General features: G+C 32.5%; 2 protein-coding genes across 5 annotated transcripts; both read right to left on the bottom strand.

Annotated features, from left to right (window-relative positions):
• Positions 1–6,017: 6,017 nt before the first annotated feature.
• LOC114162574 (thylakoid lumenal 17.4 kDa protein, chloroplastic) lies at positions 6,018–7,885 on the bottom strand. 2 transcript variants are annotated; one of them, XM_028046503.1, is made up of 4 exons: positions 7,711–7,885; positions 7,408–7,544; positions 6,754–7,000; positions 6,018–6,532 (listed from the first exon to the last, which is right to left on the bottom strand). In XM_028046503.1, exons 1-4 carry the CDS (start codon positions 7,877–7,879, stop codon positions 6,309–6,311), a joined length of 777 nt encoding a protein of 258 aa, XP_027902304.1. In that variant the 5' UTR covers positions 7,880–7,885; the 3' UTR covers positions 6,018–6,308. The 2 variants fall into 2 exon arrangements, with proteins under 2 accessions (XP_027902304.1, XP_027902305.1); XM_028046504.1 differs by having other exon boundaries at positions 7,408–7,538.
• A 12,719-nt stretch (positions 7,886–20,604) lies between these two features.
• Positions 20,605–25,210, bottom strand: LOC114163868 (WD repeat-containing protein 44-like). Of its 3 annotated transcripts, XM_028048239.1 has the most exons (9): positions 24,977–25,210; positions 24,500–24,561; positions 23,363–24,375; positions 23,155–23,245; positions 22,882–23,039; positions 22,750–22,801; positions 22,372–22,451; positions 22,192–22,285; positions 20,605–22,039 (listed from the first exon to the last, which is right to left on the bottom strand). In XM_028048239.1, the coding sequence occupies exons 3-9, from the start codon at positions 24,290–24,292 to the stop codon at positions 21,510–21,512; spliced, it is 1,935 nt and encodes a 644-aa protein (XP_027904040.1). In that variant the 5' UTR covers positions 24,293–24,375; positions 24,500–24,561; positions 24,977–25,210; the 3' UTR covers positions 20,605–21,509. The 3 variants fall into 3 exon arrangements, with proteins under 3 accessions (XP_027904040.1, XP_027904038.1, XP_027904037.1); XM_028048237.1 differs by having other exon boundaries at positions 23,363–24,561; XM_028048236.1 differs by lacking the exon at positions 24,500–24,561 and having other exon boundaries at positions 24,977–25,169.
• Positions 25,211–26,556: the final 1,346 nt, after the last annotated feature.

Genomic DNA, 26,556 nt, shown 5'->3' with positions numbered 1-26,556 from the left:
TAATTTCCACTCCCCTATTTAAGTATAAATTATACCATACATGAGAATTACACGATACAGTGCATCCTAATTAAATAAGTTAGCAATTATGGTACTAATTAAATAATATTTCAACTTATAATTATTATCATGTGTGCAACTTACAACGACGGATATTTTTAAATTCGTCGTCATAATCTACCTATGGTTTAAAATTTAGGGATGGCAATGCAGGTTGATTTGATCCGCATAAAGTCCACTCATCGCGGACTGGTCCGTCTCATCCACTATAATTTATGCGGGTTGTAGTTATTGGTCTATCCTACACATCACTTGGCCAGCGGACACGTGGGTTAGTCCGCTTTTTTTTTTTAATTCTTATGATAAAATTTTCAATGTTTAAAAATTAGGAAACTTTAAGAAGTTCACAAAATTAAGTAAAGACTTTGAAGAATTGGATGATAAATTGATAATTTAACATTTTCATCATATTCATATTCATACTATGACATACATAATGTATTCTTTAAATTTTAGCACATTAAAAAATATATAATACTTGTCTTTTCTAGTTATACAAGAATTTGAAATATTAATGCAAGAGTCTATAAAAAAAGTAACTAATATATACAAATGCAAGTTTTTTTATGCGGGTCGCGGGCCAGCTCACGCTAGCTATGGGCTTATGCGGGCCGAACTGTGACAGACTTGTAGGTTCAACTTCTAAGTCCGTCCCGCATATTTTGTGCGGGCCAGCGGGCTGGTAAGCCGGACCCTAATTGTCACTCCTGTTAATGAGTTTTCTTTTTTTTTTCACATGGTATAATATTTGATTTGTCAATAATAGATAAAATTGTTATAATAGTAGACTTGTTATGCATAAGAAATTTACATGTAATAGGGGTAGGCCTTTTTTTTCTCAGCACACATTTTTATAATTCTTATACAATTTGTTGTCTTAACATATATTTTTCTCGTAAACGTTACACTACAAAAAATTATATTAAATATAATTCCAGTCATAAATACAATTAACTCTATATAAATTGTGTTTCATTTAAGTATAGATGATTCATTTATTCCAAAGAAGATTTATTGTCTAATGTCAAACGACATTTTGCCTAATGCCTTAAAACATGTATGTTCACATATTATTCTTCAAAAAACGAGTTTTAACCATTTTTATTCTAACAACTTCACATTTTGAGACAACTTCATTCTTAACATGTAAGAGTCTTTAGATAAGCTTGCTTTATCTATTTATTAATGTGTGAAACATATATAAGTGCCACAACAAAGACATATGTACTGAGTATTATTTTCCTTGTAAAGATATATACCCATTATTGAAAACACTTTTATGTACTAAGTCGATAATAAAATGGTCATTAATCTCAATCAATGTGTATAGTTTGAGTTCTAAATATGATTTTGAAGTGGTTGATGACCTTTGTATAAATACTCATATTAAAAAACAATAACTGTAAATTATATTTGGTAAAGAAACTAAAAAATTAAAATATCAATAATATTTAACATTGTTTATTTTATTTTAATTTTTGATATATGAGTAAATCACAAATACGATATTCAAACAAATCATTCTTAAGTTTATGTGGTTTTTGTTTGTATTTAATCCAATTAGACAAAACAAAATTAAATTAATGTAATTTGTAGGTTTAATTATGCCTTTGGTCCCCATTTTGGAGTCAAAATCTCAAAATGGTACCCAAAATTTTAAAAGTCTCAAAATGGTCCCCTTTTTTGTTGAAACGTCTCACGTTTGCCCTTCCCGTTAAGTCAAGGTTGACGCCGTTAGAGGGAGTGCCACATGTCAGTTCCTCGATTTTTTGAATTTTTTTATTAATTTTTTTTTTGAATTTTTTTCTTTTTTTTTATTTTTTGAATTTTTTTAAAAAAATCAAAAAATTGCCACGTGTCAAGCTGTCATCGTGCCACGTGGCAGTGACAGTGACACATGTCAGTATTACGCCACGTGTCATTTTGTTAGTCTCAATTTGGTCCCTTTATTTTAATTTGTCTCAATTTAGTCCCAATTTTTGTAAAAATTAGCAATTTTGTCCCCCTTCAAATTGAAACAAAATTTAATTTTATATAAATGTTATACAAATATTTTTATTAAATTTGATATTTGTATTCAAATTGATATTTTTATTATATATTTTTAACATAGTTAAGTTTAGTTAAAATTATGTTTCACATTCAACTTTACTTAAAATTGTTTTAAAATTTTAAATTTATATGTGTTTTATTGTAACATGAACTAGGTAATTTATGAATTTTTTCTATAAACATTATTTTCTATTAACAACTTTTAAACCATTTTAAATAAAGTTCAATGTAAAATATTAATTAAATGAACTTAATTTGGTTAAAAATATTTACTTGAAATATCAATTTTGATGGAAATATTTGTGTACATTTATACAGAAATTAAATTTGATTTCAATTTGGAGAGGGACAAAATTGCAAATTTTTACAAAAATTGGGACTAAATTGAGACAAATTAAAATAAAGGGACCAAATTGAGACTAAAAAAATGACACATGGCGTAATACTGATCCGTGTCACTGTCACTGCCACGTGGCACGATGACAACTTGACACGTGGCAATTTTTTTAATTTTTTTAAAAAAATTCAAAATAAAAAATAAAAAATAAAAAAATTCAAAAAAAAATTAATAAAAAAATTCAAAAAATCGAGGAACTGACACGTGGCACTCCCTCTAACGGCGTCAATGTTGACTTAACGGCAAGGGCAAACGTGAGACGTTTCAACAAAAAAGGGGACCATTTTGAGACTTTTAAAATTTTGGGTACCATTTTGAGATTTTGACTCCAAAATAGGGACCAAAGACATAATTAAACCTAATTTGTATATATCAATTATCGAGTTGATTCGGTTAATCCAAAATAATGAAGACATCTTTGCAATGCAAAAGAAACTTTTCTAAATTAGACTTTTTTTTATTATATAATGAAAATTTTAATAATGTAGAAAACAACCATTTATTCTACTCCATAAATATCCAAACAATAATAAGATTTTTTTTTCATTTTTTTTTTCTAAAATAGTTTATTTTGTATGATACGTATGCATTAAGCTAAATAATTTTCACATGAGTTAGGAGGAATATGATTCGTGCAAAAGGGTTTGACATCTAACCACTTTTATAACTAATCATGCGAGTCATCTCCAAATATATTAGGATTTCATAATTAGTATATGATATTAGGGTGAGAACTTGTTACTGATTTAGTGAAACAACTGATATTTTTAGTTTGTTAGTCCCCTTTAACATGTTCTGCCAACTATGTGGATTAGGGATGGAGTATGATGTATTAACATGTTATTCATCACGCCACTCCCTTCTCTCGTGAGATAAGTGAAGAAACTTATTACAAATGGAATTTGTGCCCATCTCCATGTCACTCAATAGAACCAATGAGATAAATGGAGGAGCTGCCACTTGAGCCACATGCTCAAGATAAAACTCACACACATACACAAAAGGATCACTCAACAATTTCAACATTAGTCTTGTGTTCAGTATGTCTAGGAGTAGCTAACTTCCTCATTCACGGGAATTGGGTGTAATGTATTCTTAATTCTCTATGAACTTCACTATTCAATATAATTCTTTTCCATCACTCATGTATTCTATTCTTGTTTTAATTGCATGATAATTATTAATTGCATATGTGTGGGTTTCTAATTACTGAACACGATATTAGAACCTATACTAGAGTAGACAACTAATTGATTGTGCATCTAGGCTTAGAGTACATCATTGGTCATTCATAACATCAAAATTTTGATCATAATCGTGAATCTTAATAAGGAAAGGTCGAAGACATTATGATTCTTATTAAAGTTTAAACTTGTCGCTAAGACGTTAGGCTTTGTTACATAAGGTGTGAATGTTAGAGTAGGAATTAGAAGAATATTATTTGGTGTTTTTGCTTTAAATTAGATTATGAAATTCAATCCCGATGAAGATTTTATCTTATATTTTTCTCAATCAAGTTATTTGTTTCCATTGTGTCAAATTTTGTTTATATTTTACATCTTAATTCTACATTTATTTTCCTTTAAACTACAAATATTTTGGTATTCTCATCTTTTATCAGTAACAAATCAATTTAAACCACATTAATCATGTGGAATATGATATCTGGACTTGTCCATTGTATTACTTGTACGATTTGATACACTTTCCAAACACGTAATAGAGTTAGATTTAGCCCCTAACTATAACATGAGTGACACTTTTAATGTGTCCTTTTGATATAAGTTTTAAGAATTCGTGGTTGAATTCTCTCCAAGAAGGGGAGGATGAGTCCATGACTCACCATGAAGCTATGAAGTACCTTCCTAGAAGAGTGACAAGGAGCATGACCACAAGGGAGACCTCTAATCCTTCTCCCAATTATTTGTTTTCTATTACCTTATGTTAAGTGTTCCCTAAGTTGATTTTGGTTGACTTTTTGGTCATTGATTCAGGTTGACTTGACTTAAATTGACATGTTGACTCTTTGTTTGTTTTGTTTTATATGTTAAGCTTATGCTAATTAGGAGTGGAATAACACCAATTGGAGTGGAGAAGAGCTTGGGCTTACATCCAATCAAGGTGGTGAGAGAGGAAAGCATAAAGTAAAATCAACATGTACCATGTACCTCCATGTGGTCCCTTGTACCATGCATAGGCACAAACCATGCAGGAGCCACTTACCACACCAAATTTGTCATCCTTTTAACCTAGTTTCTAGAAGCTAGCTTTTTAGACACCCTTAGGTTGTATTTTCTTTGCTTAGAGGGCTTTCATGCTCACCAATTTAAGGGGCTCTACTTGACTTGTATACGGTTGAATCTTTTGAGTTATAATACACATTATTCGACCATTTAGGGAGGAGTTCTTCTTTGGATGAAGCTTCTCTAGCCTTACCTTCAGCAACGTCTCAAGTGGTGGCGTCATCATTCATCTTAAGGGTTGGATTGGCTTTGTGACCCCTCTAAGTGGTGTGTCATCACTTGTCATCCCCTCCCCTTTCATGTCTTTCCATCTTTTGTTCATCTTCTTCTTAATTCCATTCTGTTTTTATGTTTCCTTTGCAATCTTGTTATTTTGTTTCTTGGTTTAAATAAATTCTCTTCTATTTTGGAGCTTATAAAATTGAACATTCACAACTAGATAACTTGTTATTTTAATATTTCATGGAAATATTCATGGAGATTTCTTAATGATCACAACACCATATTTGCAAAACTATAAAATGAACCTACATCATACACACTTCATGAATCAAGTTTTGTTCATGTTTTTATAACATTTCCAACTCTTTCTTCTCATAATATATCTTCTCAGATATCACTCGTGCTTTTTTTTACTTAACCACCGAGACACTAAATTCATGCAGCTTCTCTGTGACTTCAATTAAAGTTCCACAAGAAAAAGGTCGCGCATCTTCCATACTTCTCTTCAATCACTGAAGTTGTCATACCAATCACGAATTTAGTCAAATCTGATATTAAAGTCGAGTTCATAAAACACTCAGTCAAGACTTATCCATAACTTTTAAAAACACTACCAATTTAGGTAATGTTCAACAAAAATTGCACCAAATTTGTAAATTTCCCGTTTAAATTATCCCTAATGTCATGCCTTAAATTAGTTTAAAAAGACACGCCATCTCTCAATGATCTCTTAAACTTGTATGAAATTAGCTTTAAGTCAATCCATATACCACTCGTTGTTGGCGACTTTGGGAGAAATGATGGAAGATCACAACACCCATCATGTGCCCGGGAGTGCAAGACAGAGACAACGTAAGATTTTTTCATCGATTTAGTCAATCTTATTCCTCAACATTCGAATGACATAATACCAATTTAATACAAGTTTTACCTTTGGAAGGTACTATGATACCACTACACCAGATACTTCTTACGGTTTAGTTCTTCTAAACAACACTCGTCATTTGCTTCTAAGCCATGCTTCCAAATTGATATCAGTAATGTACAAAATAAAGCTTATAGATTAGATTTCCTAATCTAAAGTCGTGGCGAAAACTGCGAAGTTAACAAGGTTGTTTAGAATCAACTGGACATAGTAAAAAAACCAAATACATGTAAATATACCAAGGTCTTCGATTTGTATGTTAAAATCATGAGGAATACTACAAAGTTATGCAGCATCATGCAAGAAAAAGAAAGAATTCAATTTTCTTTCGGCGTAGACTTAATCCAGTGGCTACCCTCATCAAAATAGCCGTGGCACGTAATGGCATAGCAGCATACTATTGTTCTTTTCATCGACATCCTAGTTCAGCTCTCCCTTCATCACCGATGGACTTGTTTGTGCATAGTTTCTGGAGATCAATATAACCAATAATAGTGTCCTCAAAAACAGCCTTGTCCAGCTTAGCCTCGTCAAAGGTGGAGCCCGACAATACTGTGTTCCTAAATACAGCTCCTTCAAGATCAGCTTTCTCGAAGTTCACACGGTCCAACACTGCATTTGAGAAGTCCACCCCTGTAAAATATCCCTGGATCATTCATTGCTTTGTCTACGTGCCAAATAGAATGAATCACAACTTGCACGTTGTCTACAGTTGTGTGAAAGATGAATAATACGAATAGTTTTATATCTTCTGCCATTCAAGCTTAGTAAACATTTCAGAAATATAGATACGTTGAAGAACTTGTATTTGATCTCTAACGTTAGATTGATTTTGCACAAGTGAAAAATGTTACCTTTAAAGCTGGCACCAGCAGCATAAGCCTTAGACATTATAACTTCTGACATATCAGCACCATCAAACTTAGCATCTGACATGAGTGCTGCAGAGAGGGACTTCCCCTTCAGGTTTGATTTTTCATTTGTGAAATCACATTGCCGGAGATCTAATGGTTTATCGTATACACCATTTGCCTGACCAATTGTGTTGCCAATAAAAGCACGCTCGCAGCGATTGGGTTCAGTCGACAATGGGGGAAGTCTCTGCATGGAAAATATATAAGCACTAAACAATTTCAGTACCTATATTGCACAAAAACCTGCTTTACCACTCTCCTTTCAAACAAGAGCCTCCTAAAAGGAAAACTCATCCATGAAATTTCCTCATTGGGCAAATTAACTTCTGAGAGCAAATGGGAGCTTAAAAGTTAAAATTAGGAATTCAAAGCACATCAATTGCAACAGCTTCTGTTTACATATGTAGTTTACATGATTACTACAACCAAATCAGGCAACCTGTAGAACCTTGCAATCTATAAATGATATGACATATTTTAGGGATAGATAAAAATAAGTAGGAAAAATTAAATAAGTATAAGATTCGTATATGCAATGTGTAGAATTAAATTAAAGTTTTTCTATAACTGTTAAAATTTAAACACATTTTGAACCTGGGTTGCAGCAGGAACGGGAAATGCAGAAGAAGTAACAGCACAAGCTGCAAGAATACCACAGGCCACGCCCTTCATTCCATTGAAACTGAACAAACCTCCCTTATTCTGATGAGATCCATCTAATTCAGCTACTCCTACAAAACACGGGTAATCATTTTACCAACAAAATAATTAGTTATCTAAGTTTCATGCGGAGATGAAGAGGCAAAACTGTTAGACAACACGTAGAGAAAATTGGTAAGCTAAGCATTATTTAAATCATATAAAAATGTAAGAAAAATAAGAGAGGAAGAGTAAGACCAGAGCAAGAAATTGTGAATGGAGGGGTGAAAGATGGGCGTTTGGTTGCGTAATTGGGTATGCAGAAACCGTTTCGAGGGAGTGGAATTGAAACGTTCGCCATTGTTGTTTTCTTTTCGCTCTTCACTTCAGTTTTGGAACTTGGAACTTCCACATACCTCTCCGCCATCGCTTATCCGCGGATAAATATGTTACGTGGCATCACACGTGGCTCTACATCATTGCTTGTTTTTTTGAAACATTTTCTTTTTGTATAAAATAAAATAAAGAAAAGACATTGAAACTTTTAAAGAAATAGTTTTGATAGTTGTACATGTTAACTAATTGAGATAAAATTAAAAAAAGAAATTGTATTTTGAACACTACATTTGTTGGACCTTGTCTCAAAACTTTAGATGTAGGCTGTCATAAGTTACATATCAAATTATTTTTTAATTAAATAGTAAATTGATTAACTACTGCTACTCTTGCGCCAGCTGCAATGCATAAGATAAATATTTTGTTTTTCATAGTTAAAATAAAATTTATAATAAATTCTAATAGATGCTATATTTTAACTAAAATCTATAATAAGAAAATATGTTAACGTATAACGCATATTTTAGGTGCATATAGAATATTTATACCACATCTCCTTGACAGTATCATTAATTACTATTTATTTTCTCTTTTTAATTTTGTTAAAACTATTTTATCTTTTCAAGAATTGTTAAATGATGGTCAAATAGTGTTATTATCAAGATATTATTTATAATTATTCATTTTAAAATTATTAAATCTTGATTTAAAATAAAGTAAAAGAAATAAAACTTTTAAAAAGATTCTTAAAATAATTTTATTGTTGATGTACAAATCTTAAAAATATTGAAATTAAAAAATAGTCTGGCAAATTTTCTCATCAAATATGGTTATTTTAATTTGTATATCATCTTTCTATATTTATTAGAAATTTTAGTTTTATAATTGAATGAAATGAATATTTATCATATGTTTTACATAGGCTAAAATATTAGTTAATTTGAAAAAAAAAATTATAATTGATAAAGCAAAAATAAAGTTGATTTCAATTCAACAAAAGGAATTTCTATTTAAAATATTAAATTATATATATATATATATATATATATATATATATATAACATTATATAATTTTTATTTTTACTTTCTTTGCACCAAGTTTTGTGCAAATGATAGTCCTACTTTTGCGTGATCTGATAATAGAGGCTAACAAAAGCAATTGAACAAATCAAACTTGTTGGTTAAGGGAGGAAGAGAGATGGAGGGTGAAGAAGAAGGAGCGTGGGACACCGTGGCGAGGTGGTTTGAGGTGAACTTGGCGACGACGTTCTTCACTTCCCTAGTACGGTGTTCTTGCATCTATCTCTCCACCGACGATAAGGACGATGCTCTTCTCCCTCTCCCTTCCCTTTCCTCTTCCTCCTCTTCCACCTCTTCAAACAACATCGTTCTCTAACAACTCCAAACAGTAATTCAATCTACCCTCAAAACCTTTGTTTCACTTCTTTGGTTTTGTCCAATCTCAATTTATCCGTAATTGTAATATATATATATATATATATATATATATATATATATATATATATATATATATATATATATATATGTATGTATGTATGCATCGTTCTCTTGTTTGCTTTGTCGTTACATTTTACCCTCCTCTTCTTCTTTAAATCTCACGTTCATGTAAAATTCGATAATCCTATTGTATTATGAAATTCCACCTCATAGCAATTCCACATTTCACCTTTCCAGGGCTTTAAGGTAAGTTTAATAAAATCTCTTAGAAAATATCTGTTCATTATTTTATTTATTGCAAAAATAATCTATGATTTATGGGATTTTAATCTTTTTCGATCACCTTTGTTTCCTCTTACAAGATTTAATTCCTAGTTTTTTATTTATTTTCAAAGATATTTATTTACATTTAAGATTTTGGTAATTATTATATTCTTAACTGTGTCCGCATAGAAGATAGAAAACAATAGTATATCAAATGTGCATGAATGTCCAATTTATTTTTGGTTGAGATAAACGCTAACAAATTACAAATGACATTAACATGTACAAGGAAGTTTTTTTTTTTATTTGTTTGCGAAAACTTCTTTTAAATAGATTTAGATTGAACATTTATTTTTATTTTGAAAAATGTAAAACCTAAGTTTATGCATGTCATTTTAAGTTATATTTCGAGTTAGACCCAAGATAGAATTAGGCCGAGTTAATGCAAGGTCACGTCAAATAAGTTTGGGTCAAAGTTAAGCCACCTCAACTTGAGTCCATCTCAAATTGATTTTATCCTAACCTAGGTAGAGCTAAATCGATACAGGCCTAGGTAAATTATAGTTAACCTAGATCTAAGTTGAACTAAGTCGGTTGGTGCATCGGTTGAGTTAAGTTGGGGTGAATCGACATTCAATTGAGTTGGGACGGGTCCAAGTTCATTTGATTCAAGGCCAACCCATATTTAGTCGAGTTGGGCTAAAGTCAGCTCGACTTCACCCATCAAGACCAAGTTTAGCCCCACCGAATCAAGATTAGACCCAATTCAAATGTGTCAGCCCAATCCCATGTCGAGTAGGTTGGCTTAAGCCAATCTTGAGCCAAATTGGCCAAGGCCCATGTCGAGCTAAGTCAATCCTCCAAGGTCAAGCTGAGTTGGCTACGACCTAGGTCGAGCTAAGTCAACCTAGTTCCTACTCAAGTGGAGTCGACTTGTACTATAGTCAAGCCTTGTTGGATCAATCCTAGGTTAAGTCGAGTCAAGTTGGTCAGGGCCCAAGTTAATAAGCCCAAACCTAAGTTAGTTGAGTTAGACTAAGCTCAAGTCGAGACGAATTGGCTTAGACACATGTCAAGGTAGGTCAATAAAGGCCTAGGTTTAGGTGAGTCAGCCCATGCCTCAATCAAGCTGAGTCATCCTAGGTTTAGGTCAAGCTTAAGCCTTGAGGTCAAGGTGACTCAGCCTAAGCCAAGGTCAAGGCAACTTAGTTCGAGCTTAGGATAAGGCTACTCGACTTGAGAACAAGTTGAGTCGAGTTGGCCCAATCCTTGGTCAAGGAGAGTCAGTCCTATCCCAGATCGAGTCAAGTCGATCTTATCCTACGTCGACTCAAGTCGTCTTGTTCCCTTATCGAGCCAAGTCGATCTTATCCATGTTAAGCTCAGTCAATCTGGTTATAGGTATAGCCAAGTAGGCATCAACCCTAACTGGTTCGATTTGGCTTGGGCCTTGGTTTAGTCATGTCAACTTGGACCCTAGTCAAACAAGTAAGTCTAGATGCAAGTTGAGCTGAGTTAACCTAAGCCTAGGTCAAGGTGAGTCAACCCTGGAAATGTTAAAATGAGTCTCAATCCATGAGTCAACATAGCTCACCCTAATTCGAGCCGATTTAGGTTGAGAAATTTAGTTTTATTAAATGTGTCTAATTGAATATGACTCATTTAACTTGTGAGTTGAACGAGTTTGAGCTGGTTGAAGGTAGATTGACCTTTAACCCACCAACAATAAGTTTTTATTAATTTTTTACTATTTTTTCATTTTATATTATAGTTATTTACTACTTCTAATTATGTAGGTTGTCATTTTGATCTTTTTAAATAATAAAATGTTATTTAATAATATTTGAATATTTAATTTATTTAGTTTTTTATTAAGTTATGTAGGTTGATATTTTAATTTACTGTTAAGTCATCTTGGATCTAGATGAGATCAAGACAAAATGGGTAAGGTTGGTTCAAGTCATTTTGGACGCGTGTTTAACCAATGCATCAAACTTATATGTGTTTGGGATCATGTCAAACTAATCTTACATTGAGTTGATTAGGTCAATCCCATGTTGGATTTAACGTTTGACAAATTGGATTTGATCTAATTTAAATTAGATTGAAAAAATATAAATTAATGTTATATATTTAAAATAGATGTGAATTTTAGAACTAATTTGTTTTATTGGATTTAGATTATATATAGATTAAATTTTAAAAATTCCAATTCATGATCACCTTTATACACTTGAAAACAAAATACATAAATCTGAAATATCTTTAAAAGATAAACATGATAATGTAAAATTAATAGGTAAAAAGATTTTAAATTTAAATACGAGTATGTAATAACTCAGAAATTAAGTTACTATAATTCCAAAATGTTAAAGGAAAAGAAACGGTGAATGGAATACAAATAGCAATAAATGTTAAAAAAAACGATTGTATAAATTATTAAGAAATAGAAAAAGAAGACGAATAAAATGTGATAAAACCAAATAAGGAAATAAATAATGAAAAATGGTAAAAAGGCCGAAGCTTATATTAAAATGGTGTAAAAGCATAAAATTGTGTAAAAGCATGTCACCGTGGGAGACATAGTTAACTTTAACACCACTGTACTTTTCAAGTTTTTAATCACAAACATATCCTATATTAGCAATATTCAATGTGGCTTTTTCTGCAGTCTGCTCTTACTTTAAAATATTTAAAATACATTCATGTACACTAATATTTTTATTAATAGGAATAATATAAAAAAAAAAATCAGTAGAGAATTGACGGAACTTGTTTGGAATTAAGGGAGAGTCATGGCTCTTTCGAGCTTTTAATTTATTATTATTATTATATATATATATATATATATATATATATATATATATATTTATTTAAATATTTAAAAATTATATTATTATATTATTTTTTATTAAATTATATATATATATATATATATATATTACATATATCTTTTTATTGTTTAAAAAAGTAAAATAAAAATTAATTTGATGGATTCATAATTGGATTAAAGAGATTAAGGTTCTATAGCTGGTTATAAGGCTTTTCTACAACAAGTTATCAAAAAAGTATGAAATAAAAGAAAAACTGATTAGGAAAAAGAAATTAGAGAAAGAGAGAACAAAAAATGCATACTCACATAATCTCATGAATAAGTATCCTAGTATGATTTATGTATGTTAGATTTATGATTCTTTCATTATGATAATTCTCCCAAATTAAGTTTCTCCAAATTAGTATGAATCCTAATTATGATTTTAGGATTTTTTTTTATGAAATTGGCATGAACTCTAATTATATTTTCTCAAATTAGTATAATCCAACCTTATAAAATGTTGATATTTTGTATTTTCAATGAATTAGTTAAATAGTCTTGAATTAAAATAAAAATAAAATACTCATTTATGTGAATTTAATAAATTAAGAAGATTAAAAATCGAAAAATTTGAATTCCTTCATTAAAAATTGAAAAGTTTGTCAAATATCATTTTTTTTTACAGGTACTAATGTACTTGATTGGTGTTAGGGAGACAACATTTGTAAGAGCCTACTTAACTACAGTTTCATATGTGTTCATATCATATCACAATTTAATTTAAATGCTTTTCTTTTCACTCTGTTGTGCGTGTTCTGTGTCAATTTTATCAACATACAAAGGAAAAGTACTGTAAAGTTTAAATAAAATCTTATTGATGTAAAAAAAAAATAATCACAATTGAATAATTAGAGCCCATTTATCTAAACGATTTCGATTATAAACTGTTTAAAAGTTAAATAAACATATAATTTAGTGCCTATAGTGTGTAAAATTCTGAAATTGACCCGTCATAGATAAAAGCTTATTTACACATAAAAATATTATCAATTAGATATCTGTTACTTGCAGTTTTAATATTGCCTTACAAATAAGATCAAAAGTATAAATGTGTTACATGGATTAAACTAAAATATATTACTTTGTTAGGACTTAAAAAAAATACATGATGAATGGCCCATACAAAAAACATTCGCACATACAATAATTCAATAATTGCTATATAATACGGTTATGAATAAAATTGATAATTGATGGACAAAAACACTAAATTATATGTTTAATACTATATTAAAGAAAATAAAGACAATTTCAACACCTGCTGATTTCTTAAATAAATGCAATTTTTTTTATTACCAATATTAGTTAGCTTAATTTTAAAACTAAAACTGGCAAATTTTATCATGACATGATAACTATTTTAGGTTTTTTTTTTAGTTGGAGTTGTGCGTGATTTTGTTCCTCGATGTTTTTCTAACTAATTAAGTTTTTCTACTTTTACATATGTAATTTTGATTTTTCATTGTTTTATTTTTCCAAAATCCTAAATATATTGTTTTCTAAGTATTTAAGGTTTACTATGAAATTAGAGTACAGACTAATTTAAAAAGTTTGGAAATATTCAAATTAATACAAGTTTAATAAGGTTTAAAAAATTATTGTATAAGCTATCACTTACTATTTTAGTATATCTTAATTAATTCTAAAATTTAATCTGATTTTATTTCAAAAGATCGGCTTAAAATTTTGCAATTAGCATTTTAGTATGTTAGTATAAACTCAATTAGAATTACGATTATATATCAAAATTGTAACGTCCCATTTAATTATTAAACTAAATTAAAGAAAACGTCACGTGATAAAGTATAGCAGCGTAGTCTTGGGGTCCTTAACACAATCTCTACAACCTGGCACACCACGATGCCAACATAAAACAGATACAATCTAACAAGGAGTGTAGAGTAAGAAATCATAAGATGGTACAGGGGCTGTAGCCCTAAAGAAATCGTAAATAAAAATGCCTCCAGCCCAGATGGCTAAGCTACTGAATCACCGCTCCCTTGCTGACCACGAGAACCTCGCCCATCTGCTCCCATCAACCAAGTTGATGATCATCGCAAAGAAGAACAACCGCATACAACACAGCCATGCAACAAAACGGGTAAGCTAGAGCCAACACATACTCATCATACAGTCAAATATATTTTCATAATCTCACATCCATATAACAACCAAACATGTCATGACTCTTCATTCAATACACTACGACTCGACTCGACTCATCCGGATACGTATAACTTGGTCGGATTCAGCGGATGCTTGCACTTGTGGTGGATACCTCTGCTCGATCCTGAGCTGCTCGATCCTGAGCTATGTGTTTCAAGTGTTACGATAAATCAAATCTCCCTCACCACAAGGTTAGCCCTTACTGGATTTCAGGCCTCCTGCTACTCTCACCACAGGAGTCAGTCCGCTCTAGGTGAGACTAACTGGCTCCTCAGAGTGTCAGGATGCAACCTTACCTTGAATCCTTACCTAGTTATACAGATGGGGCACCACCATGGACACCCACTAACAGAGGCCATGGAATTACGTCCCGACCACTGAAGCGTAGCCCCGGAGGTCTCACCTAGAGACCCCAAGGAATTACACGCTGACACGGACCAACATTCATAAAACAATATATTCGGAGAACATCAAAAGCATGTTTACAATTCCATACCCATCCATGAGATTTATTCCTCATACGCATCGCATATTGAATTCATACCTCTGATCCTCACCATCCCATGGGTCTAGTGTCTCATCTCATGTTAATACCATGTTCCTTTAATTTCAAACTTCACATTCGTTTCACATGCTAAGTCTCATACCAACCCATTCATCCACAATTCATGAATCATACCCAAGAATATACTTCATGCTCCGTTATATACAGGTCAATCATCATACAATCATACTCAACCAAAACAGATCATTCAGGAAACATCAAACATCCAAATCACAGCACTGTCTCGTCCAGCATCTCGCTCAGGCTGAGGGGTCTCGCTCAGGCGAGACATGCTCGCTCAGGCGAGCCTCCCCCTCGCCTAGGCGAGAGCACAAAAACAAGTGCAAGAGCAATGCGGGATCTCGCTTAAGCGAGATCCCTCTCGCCTGGGCGAGTTGCCTGCTCGCTCAAAAGTTAAGCGAGTCGCCTGGGCGACCTTTCGTGCAAAAACTTAGGCGAGCTTCCCTGTTTCATCTCGCCTAGGCGAGATGGACTCGCTTGGGTGAGATTAACAGGTCTCGCCACTGTTCTTCACTGCAACAGCCATGAAAAATCAAGCCAAACCAGCATACAAAGCATTCTCATACACCAAATCGAAGGATTGAATCATGCAAGCAGGAATCCACACCATTACAGACTAAAACTACTGGAAAACAAGAGCTCTAACTTCCCGTACCTGGAAAAAGGCTAACAGTTGGGTTTTTGGGTACGAACAAGGACCACAGCAGCTCCTAGAGCCCGATTCGCAAGTGAGCAGAACAATGGTCAAGCCAAGCGTGAATCTGAAGAACGTCGAAACCCTAGCAGAAGTGAAAGACGGCTGCGGCTCAAGACAAGGACGGCAACTTTTCTGAAATGGTAAGGAATACTAGGTTTAGGGCAGACCTAAAGACTATATATGTTGGGCTGGCCTTAGACCCACTTACAAGGGCAGAAAAACTAAAAGATTTTTAATGGGCCTTACAAAAATCTATAAAATTGAGTTGAGTAAAATTTTGTAATCATTTATAAAGGAAAACAAGAAGAAAAAATTAAACAGATATCTTTATAAATTAAAATACAAATAAATTAATTAATAAAATCATTTTACATATGGATAAGTTAGTTCTGTCTTAGAATAAATCCATTAGTTCAATTATTTTTATTGTTTTAAAATATTTTTCTTTTGTTTTTGTTGGAAACTTTTTTAAATATTAACAAAGAAATTTACCCTCACCATTTCAAGTCACTGTTTACTTAACTACTTTTACCATAACTTCACATAAAGAACATATGTGATACATTTTAATAAAATTGGAAACTTAATTGAAACTTCTAAAAAAATAAGGATTAAATTGGAATTTTGGAAATAAAGTGAAGACTTAGTCATAATTAAACCTAATTTGTTACACAACATAAAAAAAAATAAAAAGTTGAACGATATGAAAAATCAAAAATAATTTTCACACGCAGTTAGAAAAAGTAAACAAAGAATGCATTAAGAGTGAGACATGAAAGCACGATAACGACCAATTACCCAACCCAAATATTACTAGAAAACAAACATTTGCAGAATGACGAGCCACTACACACAAACCACTGCTTTCATCACATAAAACATGTGAAAAAACATTTACCATTTTTATCAATTTAAACCCCCACACTAACAACAACAATAGTCAACATAATGAAAAATATATATTAAACATGGTTTTGAATGTTGTTAACATATATATACAACATGATTAATCTTTTGAAAATTTTGATTAGCAATACACAGCATTAAAGTTTATAAATCTCTTTTTTTTACATGTTATTTAACTTTTTCTAAAACTACTCATACTTATATTTCTCAAAAATACATAATGTTGAACATTCTACAGCACTACACAACAAACCCAAAGCTTTTATTAAAGTAATCAACAATTAACTAACTATAATGATGATGCAGAGCTTGGAGAGGAAAAACCATTGTTACATGTTTCTTTGTCGGGTGTATGTATAATTTTATCCAACATATCTCTCTGCTAAGTTAATCCAAAGTTATGCTTTTTGTCTTTTCCTCATTGATTAACACAGCTTTTAGCATTTCATTCTCTGCACCAATGCTCTTTGGTGGGTAACACTGTCTACTACCATGGTTGGCTTAATTTCAAAAGGTTAAACTCACACATTAAAAAAATTCAAAAGAATAAGCATACAGATATGATATGATCACACGGGTTTTTATTTTCTACTTCCGGGTTCTTTTAAATTCAAATTTGTAAAAGTAGGTCCGTTAATTTTTTTTTGCAAAATAGGGTCAAGTCGTCGCGGTGGAGGACGATATTACAAGTGAAGTCGTCCTCCACCATGCCGATTTCCTTTTTTTTTTTCCAAAAAACGAAACTGTGCTCTGATAAGCCGGTTTTCATTCACTTTAAAAGTGAAGTCATCTTTGGGCATGAAGACTTCACTTTTTGTTTGTTTTTTTTTAAATATATATTATTTATTTATTTTTTAAATATTTGTCTACAGTAAAAATATAAAAAATAGTTTTAAAAAATTCTAAAATACTTAGTCGTTAAATCTTAATACAAAATTAAAAAGATAAAATAATACAAATTAAAAAATATTAAAAAATCCTTTGATAATTATATTTGAATATTTAATTTGTTTAGGTTTATTTTATTTGTGGTTTAGTTAGTCTACTAACTATCAGGTATCATTTAATAAAATACTAAATTTGTAAAATCAAACGAAGAAGTAGAGAACGTTTTGACCAAATCGGAAGAAACTAGCGGAAAAATTGTAAAGGAGGATGTCACTTTGTTTCTCTACTGTAAATAAATATTTAAAAAAAAATAATATATAATTATTTATATATATATATATATATATATATATATATATATAAAGCTGAATGTAAAAAAAAAAAAAACAAAAAGTGAAGTCGTCAGGCCTAAGGACGACTTCACTTTTAAAGTAAATGGAAACCGGCTTCTGAGAGCACGGTTTCGCTTTTTGGAAAAGAAAAAAAATCGACACCGTGGAGGACGACTTCACCTTTAATGTCGTCCTCCACCCCGACGACTTGACCATATTTTGCAAAAAAATTTCAACAGACCCATTTTTACAAATTTGAATTTAAAAGAACCCCTAAATACAAAAAAGCCTCACACTGGATTTTCAATTACCCAACTCATTAATTTGAAACTGCCTCAAATTAGAGCCGTCAAAGTGGATCAGAGTCTGTGGACCAATCTGACCCACCACGGATTCGGATCGAATTGGATTGAAATTTTTTTACAAATTTCAGTACGGGTCAATTTTTGACCCGGTTCACCAAGAACCTGGCTCATCCGAGTTGAACCCGTGGTGGGCCGGGTTGGCCCACCAACCCGCATGGTGACACACATTATGTTGAACTTTGCAATGTTTGATTGTTTTTTTAACCAAACACATTGGTGGGTTGACAAATGGAAACCTAGCTTCAACTAATAAAAGTATAACTATTGGAAAAAAGTATAATTAGTTTCTGAAAAAAAGTATTGCATTCAATAAAAGATTGGGTAAGTCACAAGAATGTTTTGATCTTAGATAGTAATTTGTATTTTTATTTATTTATTTTGGTTTGTATCGGAGTTTAACATCATTTTGGATTATATTGAGATTGTATTCAAGTTTATTTAAATTTTATTCCAAAATATAATTTTTAACTTAAGAAAAAAATTATATTTTTTTAATTAAACGGGCTAGTGAATCAATCCGTTTAACCCACCAACTCGTGGTGGACTGGACCGAATTCAAATTTTTTGACTCACTAATAAGTGAGCCGGATTGGGTTGACCCACTAAAAGACCAACCCGTGATGAGCCGGGTTGGGCGACCCACGGCTCTACTCAAAATAAACATTCATTTTTTCCCCCAATCTCTGTGTCACTAATTCGATTCCTTTCTTGGGTCTATTATCTGCCATCATAATGCTCGAAACCATGTGCATTTGATTAGGCTTGCCTGTTTTTGCTTTTCTGTTTCTCCAATGACCTTCATTAATTGATCATCTTTTGTTTCTCTCTGCAAAAGTTTTAGTCTGTAAATGTATCAAGACGCTTTTTCTTCAATCACCATATCATGTTTTAGGTGCCTCTGTTCCCTTTTTAAATATTATTCAGCACAATTATAGACCATACAGAGTGTTCCAACATTACAAAACCCGTTTTTTCTTTTAATTCACATCCAATATCTTATTTTCAAGACAACATAAATATTCTTTCAAGTAATGCTCCTATTTTTTAGTAGGTTTTAATCCTGTTGCTTATATGATTCTATCTCACTGATTTTTCCCTTTGCAACTTGCCCTTTTCTATCATGATATTCTTCACCAGGACCTTGCTGGTTTTTTGCAAGTATCTGGTGTGTATCTATCTATTTTGTGCAACACAAAAGGTAAAGAAGAGGTATAAAAAAGAACCTAATTTTGTGACAGTTAAGGTGTCAAAACACAGAAAACAAACCAAACACCACCTTCAAGCACTAGTGAATAAAGCCTACTAATCATTTATAAAAAAGATTAAACTAATGATAAATACCCTCCATGTGCCAATCACACATTCTATTTTCCCAATAACAAAGTATTTTACTTTTGAAATATCAAATAGCATTATAATATGCAGGGAAGACAATATTGCATCGGCAATGTGTGGGCATGTTCATGAATCGATCTCCTTCAACAGTTGAATGTGAAAATAGTGTAGTTTTTTGTAGTCACCACGTTGTCATTACGTGTTCCAATACTCATTAAACTAAGGATGATCACTCATACATCAAAATAGGAAGTGGAAAGCCACATTTGATTATAAAGACTAGCTCGAACTCTTGAGCCACAAAAGAGAACAGCAGCACAAAACTGAATTAAGCACAGACCTCATGTGAATGAGCAATCAAAACCAAAAGAGGGTTATAATTCGAGCGCAGGACAAAGCAACGCGTTAGTGCAACTGTTCTGTGACAAGGGACAAAGTAACCATCAAGTCGCTTCAAATCTATTGGCTACAACTTTTGTGACTTATTCCCCTCAAGTCCCTTCACTAAAGTATATATGATTAATTAACCTTTCATCGTGGCATTGTTAGAGTCTAACAATCATGATTCTGGCCTTTCGGTTTGATGAAGAAGCAGTGAGTATTTCTCAAGAAAAAAAGTTTATCTTTTCTTCATCACTAAGTTGTCCATTTATTCAGATTTTTATATAACCAATCATCAAAGTTTACTTTAAAAACTGAAATGTGTATCTGAAGTAATTTTAACCACAAATTTTACATTGGAAGTGCGTACGTTGAAAGTCGATTGTGATGTTTGAAATGTCAATAGAAATGTGTTTGAGAACTAGTTGTGAACTGAGACATCATATTTAAGATGTGAAAATCATAACCATTACCTTCTAAGATTCATATCCTAGACGTAAAACCAAACATGTGTACCAACATTGCAAAACTTGCACTTCCAAAAATCTAAAGACACTACAAAAGGGGAAGTAAAAAGAAGCATCATAGAAAGAACTCGTGTTTAATTGTATTTCCACCAAGCCCACAAAATTTTACTTACATTGGTTACAAATGTACAAATCTGCCTACAGTAGAATGGAGATAGTATTGTGGTGTCAAATTAAAAAGGATAATAAGATAGTTGTAATGTAACTAAAAAAAATGATGTCAGTCTGAAATTGAGACCATAATCAGAATGTCTGTTAATAATAATAGTTGTGACAGTCAAGTAGAGTTGAAGCCACAAAACAGAAAGCAATTGGATTGGTTGTTCGTACTGTTTGTATGATTGCAGCAACAGGCAGCTAAAAGCATCTATTCGAACAGAAATGACCGCCACACACATCCTCACCACACTTGAAACTATCATCTTCAGGCACATCAGGCCCTACCATGAGATGGGCGCCAAAATTGGCAGACAAAGAGATTCATTTAGTTAGTCTTGCCAATAGTAAAATCATCAACACTCCAGCATTTTCATCACAGTGAGAGCTTCAGCCACTACCTCTTCAATCTCCTCCTCTCATCTCACCAAAATAATAGCCCCACGACATATCATAATAATATCTCATAGGCCCCCTCTCAACTTCCAACACATGACTTTGCATCTCTTTTAGGGGCCAGCAGATTCTTGTGTAGCAAAACTTGGCCATTAGAACCACAATAGTGCCACCGCTTGTCATGAACCAATGAGTAGTATGAATCCTCTGAAATCTGAAAGGGAACCATCACAACTCATTGGAACTGCAATTACTGCTGAAGGTTTTTACCTCAACCTTGGTACTCTGCCAAATTTAGCATCGTTCATAAAATCTCCGAGCTGCATGGAATTTTCCAAGGACAATATGTCCAAGGAAAGGAATGATTGAATCTTGATTCTACTTTCCAACCTAGGAAAAGTCACTTCACTTCAAACGGGTATAGGTAGCCCATAATTGTGGAATGATTTTATCCTACCATCCCACCCAGCAGTGACAATGACCATACCCCACGCATGAGCAGATGAGGTACTCTTGCAAGAAGACTTCAAGAAATTGTATTCAGATTGGTGAATCAGTGATGTTTTAGCCTTGGAGCTTGAAACAGGAAGCTTCTCCTCGGGCCAAGTTGCAGACCCCTTTGAAAAAGACTCCAAAACAAACTTTTGGCTCAGAGAGAAGGATGCAGGTGGACTAAGCTGAAAAACTTGAGATGATCCTTTATCCAACAAATTCAACTGATGCTCGTTTTCAATATTTTTAGATTTCAAACCATGCCAAGGTACTGCTACAGATGCATTTGAGCAAAATCGCTCGCAAGACGTAATCTTCTTAGCTTTCACAGGATTAGACTCTTCCTCACTAACATTCCATAGGTATACGTTAGAGTCCTCACATGCTGATACAATATGTTTCCCATCAGAAGTAAACGATGCACATATTGGGCTCCCTGTGCTAAGGCCTGGAACAAAAATACATAAGAATCTTAGTAATAGAATACAAATGAAATAAAATTCAAATTAATACGAAACATGTTTTTTATAGGAACTAAAAGCAAGACAATTGTACAGATATGCTGCTCAATAAATATCGGAGTTAGACAAAAGGTCATACTTTTGTACTTGCCAATCACATTAAGGCCGTCTAAGATTCTGACTTGTGAATCAGCACACGAGACCATAACTTTGTTAGAATCTTGTGGAAGAAACTGAAACAAATAACAGGTAATTAGTTTACAACACAATAAGTAAGCTTATATAGAAAACCAAAAATTCATGAGAAAAAGTAAAATACCTGAAACCCAGTAATCTCTCTGCCAAGAAGCTTCTTTTTACCAATTAAGCATATTTGGGAATCTAATTGCAAGCGATTCTCTGGATCAAGCAAAAATGATAATCAGATTAGTTAAAGGCCAAATTTCAGTTCATATGGTTGTAATTGTAATATATAAGTAATGAAACTCGTAATATGCCAATGATAACTTGATTGGCATTTCAAGGCATACAGAATATTGATAAAGCAGTACCAATAAATCAAACATTAAGATATATACCAATATTAACACAATTTCAATATTAACTTCTTTACAATCATAAGGAAATATACCAAATGGCACCGAACTGGTTTAACTAGGCAAAACAAAATATTAAGATATATGTGAAAAGATGATACCTGATACATTGTAAAATCGACAATTGCCAGCCAAGGAGCCAATGATCCCTCCCTATATAAAGAATATCATTCATCTTAAGATCATTTTGAATTTTTTCTACAAAAAAGAAATTGTTTTGAAGAAAATTTTACCTTCCCATCAGGCCGATAACATACTGCAGTCACTATATCTTTGATACTAATCCAATCAACAACGTGACAATCAGCAATTGTCCAGATGCGCACTTTTCCATCTATAGATCCACTAATGAAATAGTTATCATCCACAGGATTGAATTGTATACACGTCACTGCAATATATCAAACACAAACATACTGTGAGATAATTTGTGAAGATGATAAAAATTAGAGTGACGGCTCAAGAAGCCTGAAGAAAAAAATTAGAGCAATGCAGCAAAGACACACCATAATTACTGTGTGAGAAAACCTTCAAGCAACGGTCATTATTCACTTGCCATAGTCGGACAGTTTTGTCAACTGAAGATGACAGAAGATACTGCATTCAAGAAGATGAAAAACCAAATCAATTTCCAAACTTTTATCTCACCTAAGTGTATGGTGTTTAGTTTATTAAAAAAAAAAACCAAAAACCGTATTAATGTCATTCACTCACATTATTGTTTGACCAAGAGAGATCCAAAACTTCACCTCTATGCCCATGAAATTCATGCAATGGTTTTTCCAACAACCGGAAGATCTTAGGAGGAATAACTACGCAAGCAGAATCTGATGTTTTTTTCAGGCTCTTCAGTTTGCTTATTTTTTCTTTATCAATAAATAGTGGTGTCAATTCAGAGAGATTATTCACGGTGAAATAAATGCAAGATGGATCAATTTCTGGAATATCAACTTCATTACATCTATCATCCTCAACCACTTGCCACAAGCGCACAACCCCATCTTCACCACCACTAGCAAGATACTGCCCATCAGGACTGAACTTCATGGTCAAAATTGAACCTTCATGAGCTTTGATATCTTGACTCATGTAAAGGGCTGAAAGTTCCTTCATTGGCTTCTTTGACTGACGGACCTTAACTTTCGGAAGCCTACACCCTGGCATTTCACCAAGGCCTTCTCTTCCAAAATCACCTTCCCCGTGACTATTAACCATGCATGATATTGACCGCAGTCTCCTGAACCAACCCTTTCTAACCTGGCTTGTCCTCCCACCAGAAGCATTGGCATCCGTTTCCCTAAAGCCATTCTCTGAATCCTTAGGCTCTGCCATAACCACCAATCGATCTGAATCCAGATCTCTTCCATCACTCATCTCTTGATCCACATTACCCTCCAAATTCTCATCTCCACCCGGCGAGTTATCAACCAAACCAAGCTCCTCTGAAGAATCCTCCCTATGCAAACAAGACATTGATGTCCGGCTTGAACAGAATTCTTCTTCAACAACACAATTTTGGGTCACAGCTCCACTAGTAAATTCAACTCTATCCTTTCCTTCTTCACACAGAACACTATCCACATCTACTGAATTTTCACTTTCTAGGGCAGTCAAATCCACGCTACTCAGTCCCATACTCTTCATAAACTTGCCCTTACGCTCTCTAACACTCCTTGGACTCCGAATCCACAATCCATAATCGAAAGCATTGGACACCCCTTCATCATCTGCAATAGAAAAAACATCCTCTTGAGCATCGAAAAACCGACATTCATCGTCTTCAGTGAAGCTACCCATGATTCTCTGAATTCAACCCATGAGACCCCCCCTCAAAGAAGCAACATTTTATACCCAAGGAATTTGTCAAAATCCAATTTTTTTCTCTCTCCAGACGAAGCCACCCAGATCATGAACTACGCATTAAAAAAAGCAGCACAGAAACCAATATTAGCCAAAATAAACATTTCACTAAACCACACAACAACGATGACAATAATTTAATAAAACAACAGATACCGAGAGATCCAACATAGATCCCAATCCACACCCATTTAACCTAGTCTTATTACATTCGACAATTGGGAATGTAAAGCGCAAACCGCTTCCGAGAAATCACAAAAATGAGAACTTTTTTTTATAAAAAAAAAACACAGAAATCAAAATGAACCCACAAAAGAAGTATGTGGAAATTGCAAAACCCTTAAAAATTAAAACCCCACGAAGACAACTGAATTAAAAGAGAAGAGAAATTGGCAGATGAATAGTTTGAAGGAGACAACTTTTGAAGGGAAAACAGAAGGAGAAAGTAATAACGAAATATATGCTTACATGGGGTATGTTGATGATGAGAATAAGATTGTATTTTGGGAAGTTTAGAGGGTTTAGACGAAAAAATGATAGCACCCAAGTACTGCTTTGTGTTGCGATGAGACGATGGAGCAGCAGAATGAGCGAGCAAAGCCGAAAATACGAAGTGGAATATATACATGCTTGAATAATATGTTAAAGTGCAAAAAGTGAACAAGTCGGAGGGAGAAAACCCGTTTTCAATGTAAAAAAAAAAAAAAAAAAAAAATAGGAGGGTTGAAAAGGGTAAAACAGGAAAATATGACACATTCATCGATTTTGGTGATGGTTATGGCCTAAGAAACGATATTGGGAGAAACACTGTTCAGACTTTGTGTTGTGAGCTCGCAACGCAACGCAACATCCTCTGTCTCTTTCTTTCTCTCTCTTTCTGTTGTGCTACTCGAGAAATTAAAACTTTAAAATAAAAAAGAAAAACACAGAAAGACAATTCATGAAGCTTTTGTATCTCTCTGACCCAATAGTAAATAATTCTGCTTTTGCTAATCAATAGTAATAAATAAATTATTTCAGGGGTAGTTAATTTTTGCTTTTGTCAAACTTTTGAATTAACAAAATCATGTCCTCATTCAAAAGTAAGTGTCGTGTTATTATTGTACAATTATTATAAACATGTCAACCTATCATCATTAACACATTCTACTACTTTTGTTTGCTACCCAAGATAACAAGTGATATAATGATATCACAACATATTTTTCTGTAGTAAAATCCCTACAAATTTTATCAAATATTCTATATACTTTTATCCATTTAAATGTCAAATAAGTTAGAACTTAAAAGTGTCAATAATTTCTATTTTTTTCATCAGAAAATGATGAAAAACAAATATAATATTTTTTGAAATATATATTTTAAATACTTTTTTTTATATCTCTTCACTTACTTATCATTAAATATATTATATAAATTTTACTAAAAATATGATGAGTACACTTTGTTTCTTTTATAGACTCTTAAAAAATATGTTTACGGTGTTATTCAGATCAAAATACTTTTAACAAATTACTATTACATTATACTATTGACGGAGTACTCAGCTACCATTGATAAAAAATTAATACAACAAACACCGACCATTTTTTTGTGGTATATTTTGTATTTTTAAATAAATTATATAAATTTAATTCAATTACTCTAACAGATAGATATAAGGGGTGCATACTAAAAAAAAATACATTTGATATAAGTTTAATTTTCAGAGATACGGAGCTAGATCTCATTCAACTTTTATATTTAAATTTACATACTTGTCTTAAAAAGATAATAATTTTAAGATTTATTGTTTATATATATATATATATATATATATATATATATATATATATATATATATTGTATTTATCATCATCACATCTAAAAGTTGACACTATCAAATATTAGATCTTACCAACTACATTGTTTTCTCAACCAACCAAGCAAATTTATTTTCTAAAGTATTTCCCGCCGTTTTATATTTTTTTATTCATGCTAACAAATATTATTTACTTAAATTCAGTTAACTGAAATGTAAACCTGAGTTTGGATTTTAAATCTTGATG

Source organism: Vigna unguiculata, chromosome 9 (assembly GCF_004118075.2).
Source record: "Vigna unguiculata cultivar IT97K-499-35 chromosome 9, ASM411807v1, whole genome shotgun sequence".
NCBI lineage: Eukaryota > Viridiplantae > Streptophyta > Magnoliopsida > Fabales > Fabaceae > Vigna > Vigna unguiculata.
Note: the sequence above shows the minus strand (reverse complement) of the source record. Positions and strands in the feature narration are given on the sequence as shown.